This window comes from Coptis chinensis, chromosome 2, assembly GCF_015680905.1.
Source record: "Coptis chinensis isolate HL-2020 chromosome 2, ASM1568090v1, whole genome shotgun sequence".
NCBI lineage: Eukaryota > Viridiplantae > Streptophyta > Magnoliopsida > Ranunculales > Ranunculaceae > Coptis > Coptis chinensis.
Window position 1 is genome coordinate 19,297,232 of NC_141457.1, and position 10,124 is coordinate 19,307,355.

General features: G+C 35.3%; 2 protein-coding genes across 2 annotated transcripts; both read right to left on the reverse strand.

The window, feature by feature from the left end:
- Window positions 1-535: 535 nt before the first annotated feature.
- LOC147515239 (uncharacterized) lies at window positions 536-3,263 on the reverse strand. The gene is made up of 2 exons (XM_086586371.1): window positions 2,256-3,263; window positions 536-1,088 (listed from the first exon to the last, which is right to left on the reverse strand). The coding sequence occupies exons 1-2, from the start codon at window positions 2,874-2,876 to the stop codon at window positions 861-863; spliced, it is 849 nt and encodes a 282-aa protein (XP_086442497.1). The 5' UTR covers window positions 2,877-3,263; the 3' UTR covers window positions 536-860.
- A 1,053-nt stretch (window positions 3,264-4,316) lies between these two features.
- Window positions 4,317-5,425, reverse strand: APC11 (anaphase-promoting complex/cyclosome 11; the record flags this gene model as incomplete). Its single annotated transcript, XM_086592839.1, is given in 3 exon segments — window positions 4,317-4,432; window positions 5,152-5,270; window positions 5,421-5,425. Coding segments are annotated over 3 exon segments (240 nt in total), but the record flags the coding sequence as incomplete, so codon positions are not given.
- Between the last annotated feature and the right edge of the window lie 4,699 nt (window positions 5,426-10,124).

The following is a 10,124-nucleotide window of genomic DNA, read 5'->3' on the forward strand; positions in this document are numbered from 1 at the left end:
TCCCATCTCTATTTTATCATGCTATGAAAAATAATCAATTTACAAATGGTAAATCACGAGAAAAAAATTTCAAATTTACAGATATAATTTTGGGTTCAAGTTCAAGTTTTTTTTTTTTTTTTTTGTTTATTTTTTATTGATTAATTCCATTATTTTCTCTATGTTGTAAATTAGAAATATATTACTTGCAGAATTAAAAGGTTTGCAGAATTAAAAAGTTTTTTTAGGTGAAATTGGGTTAAAATGATAATTTCCATCCTACCCGAATAGCACGCCCAAAACCCGCCCCGTAAGTTAACCCAACAGGCCGGGTGATGATACTAAGACATGACATTTCAACCCGTCTTGCCCCGCCCGTCAGAGATCACTGGACTTGTATTCCCTAGACCCGTTCCGACCCGATCCATCACTATTTGACCCGTGGTTGACTCGGCCCGCCCCGTATTACACGCCTAAGTCAGGAGCTAGAACCCGCAGCACCAAAGAATTACTGATCTCATTTAAAACAAACTTGCCAATAAAAAAATAACACAAAGACCATTGAAAGTGTTTTTGTTCCAAGTAAAATACATAAATACGTGTCCATTACAAACCCAAAGCTAGTGGAATCCTCCTCATGCTTTGCGGAACCAAGAGTCAGAACCTAAATACAACCACAGATGATGGAGAGGGAAAATTTTTAAACACCAAACACAGCTCTAGACTTCAACTCACATGAGACCTAAAACCAAAAGTTTCTAATGGAGAGGGAAAACCTCAGATCCTGTAAAAGTTCATTTCCCATGCAGCTGAACCGACTGTTCACAACTGAGCCTTTTTATTTTTACATACTCAGAACTACGTCTTCGCCACATCAAAGATCAATCAGCTTTCTTGGACTCTTCATCTGTAGTCTGTTTTTTGTTCGCTGATCCTGTAGCAGATCCTTTGTCCTCGGCAGCCTTGGAATAAATTTCATTCCTCTCCATGAAGTATCTCTCAAAGGATCTTGGAAGGAATTTAGGAATTAGAAATACAAAAAGATTGATAGAGAAATAGACCAAGTTTGCAGTAGCCAAGATCTTGCCGAACCAATACCACACAACATCCTACAAAATAATTCGTTAATTGCAAGGAACTTTATGAGTAACTAAATCCTCTGTTTTTGAATATTCTACCAGAAATAAGATGCAACTTACAACAAAAATTTGGATCAGTAAAAAATGACAATATGAACGAGATGAAAATAACAACATTTAGCATTGACTACATAGCACTGAAGCCGCTGAACAAGTTTTTACTGAATTTTGATGACTGTAGATCTCATCATAGGAACAACCAAAGCATATTCATCAGATAGGAGTAACAAAATCAAAGCCTACTAAAAAAATCCACAATTTGATTAGAGAAAGTAAATAGAGAAGTGTGGAGTGTGATCATATCCGATATTTGACAATGGTCCTTCATTTTGGTCATGCTGAACTGGTACCCTGAGTCGAGCCATAACTAATGTTCCATCCCACAGTCAAAGCGTAAACTTACAAATATAAACTAGTGTGAATATGTGCAAACATGAAAGCATGACTAAGAATTCACAAACTGAACTTGAGTGATGAATTCACTCAATAATTAAGCTAATACTCTCTTGAGCACCTATCCTCCGTAAGTCACACTTGACAACAATCTGAGACAGTCTCAATAATCAAATACATACACTACTGATTCCTTGCAGAGGTGAAAATGCGCTTGCTCCCAAGCCCTAGGAACCACATGTCCCATGTCCTAAGCACATTTTATTGGTGTAAAAGTTTTTCCAATGTTATAAGGAAAACAAAATAGATGATCGATCGTGACAAAATTCAATGTAAACTACAAAATTACTAAGTTTTGATTGGATTTCCACATCATGCTATTTTTTAAGAGCCCACGCTAAATCCCCTCAAAGCCCAAATGATCAATCATTATAAGCTCTCCAATCTTTGCTCGTGTCCCAGAATATTAATATTAATGTTTTTTAACTTCAAGCATTGCTCGTGTTTTGAACATTAATGAAACCACCCTAATTGATTGAAAAGAAAATTCTTAATTCTTCAATGAATAGTTTGCATGCTGAATTACAAATACTGGACTATATGAAATTTTGTAGAAAAATTGTCAAGATATACGTAGCAAAAGAAAGATTGCGTAAAACCCATCAACAAATTCATTTGATGTAAGAAAAATCTGCATTTTCCGTAAAATAAGTCCATAGCTACCAAACAGAAATGTTGAATTACCTTGAAAGGTGCATTTGCTGGCAAAGTCTTGTTAAGCCAAACATCGACAACCCAATCAACGATCACAAACAATCTTCGAACAGTATAAAGAAGCGGTACCAATGCTCTCACAGGTGGCGAAAACAAAGAAAGCCCACTGATTATATTTTCAGTTAAGATCTGAAACGAAAGCAAGAACAGGTGTGGTGTAGCAGATCTAAGCGAATGGTCATCACCTCTAGCGAACCCACCCAACACATACGCCAAAGGAAGGAACAAACCTATGGTTGTTCCAAGAATTACGTACATCCGAAACAATCTACTCCCATGAAAGATGTCTCGTGCATTAGTAGCAGTGTTACCATGGGAAGGGAAGGCGAAACGAGCTAGGATAATGAGATAAGCGGAAGTGAAGGCTGGAAACACTATGTCAACAACAGGGACAAGACCACTTACTGAAAATACCATTATGAATGCTACTAGTTGTAATTCAATTACGCGCAACGACCCCATTACACTACCCATTACTGGTTGATCATTTTGTTGATGAAGGTTAACGCGGTGGAGATTTCCATTTGATTTTGGATCGATGGTTTCATCTGGTTCACTTCTTGGAGCCACTGCAACTGATACTCCAGACATTTTTTTCTCTTCTTTTTTGGTGTAATTCTCCGTTAGAGGATTGACTTCTTTTTCCTTGTTCTTCTGTGATTCTCTGTTAAACTGTGTTGAGAAGACAAAAGTTTTTTAAGAAACGAGAGTTGGTAGCAATTTTGAAGGGTATTTTGGGAAGATAAATGAAGAGTGTGAAGAGTTGTTCTTCTTGCATGGAGACAGATAACCTGGTGAACACACTTGTAACGCTGACCATGCAAAAGGTTGGTAATATACACGTGCCACGTAAACAGCAATAGATGATAAGAAGAAGAAGAAACAGTACGAGGTGGTGCCGAGAAACTAGCTGAGCTCTGTTTGTGATTGTGAACTGGTTCCGACCCAAGACACGTGTTGGTATAACCGGAACGTTGTGATCATAACATTAAACAACTTTCCAATTTATTATTTGTACAAACCAAATTCTCACCACCAAATTTTTAAAATTGATGCGAAAATTGTTGAACTAGTAACAGACCACAGGAATGAATACTGAATACAGGGCAGAACTCTCAGCCGCAATGATAGTGTTGAACTGTTGCTCAGAATAGTTTAGTCCCTAACATCTCACCAGTTGTAGCTGTTCACATTTTCTTCATTGATTCCTCTCCTCTCAACTTCTTGACAATAGCTATGGTTTATGCCCCTCCAGATTTTCAATTGATGTGGAGAGGTAGGTTTCCGTGATTCCCTTAATCAAACCACCAGTAGTCTATAGTGCAAATAGATTGGATCAGAATGGAAAGAGTTTATCCAACCCAGGGAATTGGACAGGACTATTAATGATGGTCCATAGATACCTAAATTGATACACACTAACTAAGAGCTCTAACATCCCGTTAGAATTAACATAACAAAGGCACCTAAACATACAAAACCTTGTCAAAAGTAAAAGTGTTGTGTAGTTATCAACAAATATAATACAACCTTCAAGGCCCACAAGTGGTAGAGATAGATGAACGATAAGCTCATTAAAATGGAACAGAGCAAGTGAAGACCATTAATATGGACAAGAATTGTACAAATTAACTATGCACACCAGATGGTGAATAAATATCCCGGCTAATAGCTTGAAGTATAGTATTGCATTAGATAAGTTCTAATAATAAAAAAATATCACATGAAATTGTCGTCACTTTCCTACAAAGGAATATGACAAAATTCGGAAACAGATAGAAAAAGATGTAAAATCACTTGTATAAGTCTTAGAAGGTCGAGATACATTCATCGTCATCGCTACCATCTACTCATCAAAAGTTAATATCATAAAATAATGTTTTCCATGATATCCAAAATCTACAAAGTTACTATACAAACAAAAATATGGGTAGGAAATGATTACCACTAATGCCACTCATAATTCTGCAGCTCAGTAACTTGACGAATATATTCCAACCTAAAGCAGTAGAATAAGGACTTGATTCTTTTTCATGCCTTAAATTGTCATTCCCTACGGCACATGGGGCAATGTGCTTGAGAAGTCTGTGAATTGACCCACTTCAAGATGCAATGAAGATGGAATGCATGGTTGCAAGCACCCCAAACTGCAAGACAAAAAGATGATTCTTCAGGACACTATTATACCTACATGATAGAATTATTCTTTTTTGTTTCTCTTTCTAAGCCGTTACTCTTTCCCTTTTTATAGTCTTTTTTTTCCCTTCCTTGGATAATATCGAATTGAGAAGCAACACGCCAAAAATGATTATACATCACATATAGCCCATCAAATTAACAGAATCCAAACAATTGGAAGAATACACACATAGACAAAACCTTCCTGACTATGATATCCAGTTTACAAACATTGCGTCTCCTATTTAAAGTCTTCTAAACTACATGATCATATCATAAAAATTTGTTGATGTTCTGGTTGAAAAATATAACCACGTACAGCTGCTCATATTGGTCAACTACCAGAAGCAATAAAGGATTCATATGATAACCTACAGTTAAGACACAAAAACTCAATATATTTGCTGGCCATTGTGTCTTCATCCATTCACTGACTTGAAAGGAGGGTATCATACAAACTTCAAGATTCAACTTTAATTCTAAGTAAGAAAATGTTCCACACTTTCTATTGACTATTTCACATTTTCACGTCTATCCCTGCTCACCTACCAAACAAACATTCCTGAGCATGTGATACAACAAGACAGTCTAACATAGTAACATGTTACACAATCTCTTCCCTGCAACGAGAATCAAGGAAATACATGAAGCATCTATCTGGAAGATAAAGGGAGCTATAATAACTTACTAAGTGGACAATCATCCCCAGGGAGTTTGCAGTCAGGACAGCAACCATCAAATGCCTTTCTACAAATTCCACATGTCTCATCTTGGGCATCCCATGTCCAGGAAGTTACAGCATGCCATCTACAAACAAACAAACAGAAGAAAGATGAAAGAAATGCCTCCCTCAGGGATCCTATTTATAAACTTTGATTCGAAGTATTACAAAATCTTTGATTGAAATGAATTATATATTCATATATATGCAATATATACAAGGAGAAGGGAACATACTCTGTTCAAAGTCACGCAACATTTTGTAACAGTGATATGTTAACGGAAAACTGCAAAGAACATGAATGTATATAGACAAACAAAATGAAGAATAAAAAGAAAATATTCTCATCTTTGCTCCACCAACATCTATCATTGTATATTTACATCAATGATTTTTTTTTCCTAGTTAATTACATCAATTATATATAAGCTCTACTACATGAACAATATGTTAAGGAGTCTTTAGTTAAGGTGTGTGCTATCTACACAAGTTTCAGCTTCAGTTACACATTTTCAAGTTTTTGCTACCAAACAACCACAAAATATAACATGGAAATAAAAACTAAAAACAAGATAAGGCAAGACTAGAATAGATTTTCATCTACTTCAGCAAGACCAATACAAGATGAAGTGGTTCTAAACACCGACGGATCAGTAGAGGCTAACAACTAAGGCTATGGGGGACTGATAAAAAATTGTAATGGAGAGGTAAGCTAGCATATAGAGAGCACTTTAAATCTAGGTATGTGATATTACAAGAACTCAAAGCCATTGAAGCAAGCATACATGGATGCATAAAGCTAAACCTGAAAATGGTTAAGGTAGCATCTGACTCTCTTAGATCAGTCCAGATACTAAATGAGAACAAAAATCCATCAAGGTATCACAGGGTTCCTATATGCCTCCATCAAGAACACTATCCCATGGTATGAGAAATCGATATCATCCACACCTTCAGAGAGTGTAATAGAGCTTCAATCTATTTTCTTTTTTGGTTATATTTAAATGAAAGTGTTCCCAAAACAAATAAACAAATAAAAACTAAATTCAGATAAATCATGTCATACTCATACAGAATTATAACATAATATAACTACTATATAGTTCCCAAAATTTAAGCTCATAAGCACTTAGGAGCAATATGCCTTTAACCACTCATTGGTATTCGTCTAATAAAATCCAAGTAAAAAGAATATAAAGCATTCTCGAGACACAAATTTATATCATAAGTAGTATATATTTGGTTGATAGGTGGTTTGGATAATGTTTGCGAGCAAGCATCATTCAATAGTTGAATAATTTACGAGGAAATGAGGAAGTATGCTAGTTGGAATATGACGAATTTATTCAAACCAAGTAGGGAACTGCTTATAAAAGATGCAATCTTAAGTCTTTCGTACAAAATTTAAAACAAGAGATCCTACAATACATGGTTACAAATTACAATGACTGAAAAAAGGATACGCAATATTTTAACCTTCATTCCTTCCCCTGCAAATACCAAATACAAAACATTAATAAAACTCGTTAAGAATACAAGAGTGAGAGAAATTAAATTACCGGGACTAGAATAGCGTGAGAAGGCTAATTGCCGCCCAAAAGATATTTTGAGTTGTAAACCTGGCGCGATCGATTGGGTTAGGTTTTGGACATGGTTTCATGGCTGAAAACAGCCAAACTATCAATATATTTACATGATTGATATAATGGAGTTATGTTTTTTGCTGGACCGGCCCACATGGGCCCAATCAAGATACCAAAAATACGACTTCCAAGTAGAAGATTAACATGTTCTCTTAAGTACTAACATTCATAATTAACATGTTTTTAGTTATAATGATCTCTCCTGTCACGATGATGAAGATGAAGGTAATTCTTATCCTTATTTGTTTCTCTATAATTATAAAGGCTTACTATAGTTGTTCTCAGAAAAGTTTGTATTTTCTTACTCATATAGGATAGTGTATATATATATATATTCTTACTCACGGGGAGAACTGAAGACTTTGACTTACGATTTAAGTCTCGGTGGTAATGGAGTTAACAAGCTTTATACCTCCGGAGTTGGTGAAGTTGAGTTTGGTATTTTATAGTCTTTATGGTATTTTACTGAAATTTGGTGAACTTGAACCTTTAATTGAGGCAAATGTTTTACTAAATCTCTTCAGAACATTTCGATGCCATTAACGACATCTATTGGCCTTAGTGAGCATCTATAATCCAACATGATTTATTGAGCAGAGTAAGAAGCCATCGCGCAAATCCTACGAAGGTTGCTGGCTGTGTATTGCAACTGTTGGAATCTAATATTTTGTTACCTATATCCAACAGTAGTAAGAAATAAATAATTAAAGAATCAAATAGAAAAGGCAGCAATAATGTCGAGACTTGTGATAGCACAATGTTATCAAGGGGAAAATGTCGTCAGTATGGTTATTGACGGCCTCTGGCACACACCGGATTCAACAACTGTGGACTCCACAAAACAACACTTAAGTGGAATCTTAGAATTTTCAGTTGTACTCTAGTATACTCATAATAAAAATAGAGAAGAGAAGAATGTGTGTTGTTCGACTATATATTTATAGAGAGATAGACGAACAGTTAACTGAGATGCACTAATCACGCCAAGTGATTGAGTAAATTGTGCTCAGTAAAAATGCGTTTTGAGACTTGGTCAAATTAGTTACAATTAATTTTAATTCAATGTACATGTGCCCGCACACGACACGTGCAGGGGTGTGCAAATCCATCCATTTGGGCATCACTTGGGTGCGAGAATGAGCTTTGTTTTGTAATCTACGTTTTTGGGCGTTTTCTTGAATTAAAAATAATTGTAGCTGATTTGGCCAAGTCTTACTAAACACGATTTACTCAATCACTTGGCGTGATTAGTGAATCTCAGTTAATTGTTCGTCTATCTCTTTATAAGAACATGGTCGAACAATACATAAAAACGCACCTTTTTCTCTTCTCTATTTTTATTTTACTGGAATGCAACTAAAAGTTATGAGATTCCACTTAGTTTTGTGGAGTCCACAGTCATTGAATCTTAGGAGGTGTCAGAAGCCTCGACATTATTGGTGCATTTGCTAATTTGTTCTTTAACTATTTATTTCTTACTATTGTCGAGTATTAGATTCCAACAACAACTACTAGTAAGTAAACTGTTATCTTAATAATCTAGCTATTATACGTAGGTTTGTTGTTAATATGCAGTATTGGGTATGTGAGCACAATTAGGTAATTGAGCTACTACAAATACATACAATCACATGTCCATTGGTTGCAAGGTGGGACTTGACAAAAGCGATATCGAAAGAGATACTACTCAACTTGTCACTACTAGTAAGTGTGTCATTAATTAGATCTGGTACAACAACAAATGATTCACTCTTAAAGTCTGAGTTAATGGACTTTTAAACACTAAAGATAGAAGCTTTTGGTATGTTGTTACATTATCCTTGGCAAAATGTGACATTAATTAGAAGCAAAGTGTGAATCATATGCGTATGTGTTTCTGTATCATATCTAGTAGAGAAACACTATCTATTTTTACGACAGTATCTTATTTTGGTGAAGTGTTCATAATTTTCTAGATTTTAGTAATTTAGTGTACCAAATTCATATTCCTACTTGTAAACTTCTATGTATTGGATTGCTATACAAAGATAACAAGTTGCTTTCTTTTGCAAGTCTTCTGTATATATATGGCATAAATATATTGACTCATGTTGTTATGTTTTACATGTTTGACATCAAAGATGCAGAGCAACATAGAGTGAGGGCTAAAACTTACAATCTGTATAATATAGTCAATTCACTACAATCTCAGTTGAGGGATTGCCAAAGACGAATTGAAAAAAGTTAAAAGTACCTTAGGTGATGCGGTTTGTGAAGTGGTGGAAGATGTTGCAAATCTTATGGCACAGTTTGCTGCACTTAATAAGCACCTTTCTGAACTAGTTAAAGAAAAAGTGACACCATTGGAAGATGACATCAAGATTATAAGTGTCTATTCGTACAGAAAGGAAAGCTTCAAGACTCTTTCTACCAAAAGAGGCAGCTATTTAAATCACCGGGGTCTGAAAAGAAAATTAAAATGGCTATCGACGTTGAGGTATCCTCATTTGGCATATACAAATGTACTTTTATTTTAAAAGTACCTTAACATTATAATTTGTTCTCCTTTGTAGGCTGTAACTACCACTAATATTGAAGATTCCCCTTTCAAAAATTTAAAAGAGTGGTTGTAGCCACACAAGTCTTTGACTTATGAAGAAGCTAGAGTCTTCCGCTATATATTTTCACCTAATACTAACCCGATGTAATTTTTTTTCTTGTCTTTCTGACAGTTTGTTTACTATTAATTATCTCATCCACCAATTCAAACATCTTTCTTGGTTGTAGGGACTTCATTGTGGATTTCTTAAGGTGGCAAGAGACACGAAGTGCATTCAGATGTCTGCTAGGGAATTCTGGAGTGTCAAGCTTTGTATGTTGATAACTACGATGTTCGATTTATTTTCTTTTATAGTAAGGTTTCTCTAATACAATAGTTATTTAATGAGTACTTATATTTGTTGTAGATAGTATTTGCTTGGTGTGCCTATCTAAACGACAAGCAAAAGCTCGCGTCTTCCACCAACGGTCGGAGCTACTATTACCCCACCAAGATCATGGCTGCGACTTCAGTTAAGGTATAAAACACAAATCACTTTTTTTGAGAATAAATGACATGGTGGACTGCATGGTCAAGCACCGTAGTGACTTTAGTAGAGATATCATTTATAATGATGAATGCCCATATATGACAATATTAACTACTTGCTGACCAATCTTCACTCTTCCTGTCTATTTTATGCATCCATGCATGGTTTTCTATTTTCAAAATATTATTTTGTAGGAGGGTATTTTATGGTATATCTAGAAACAATCTTT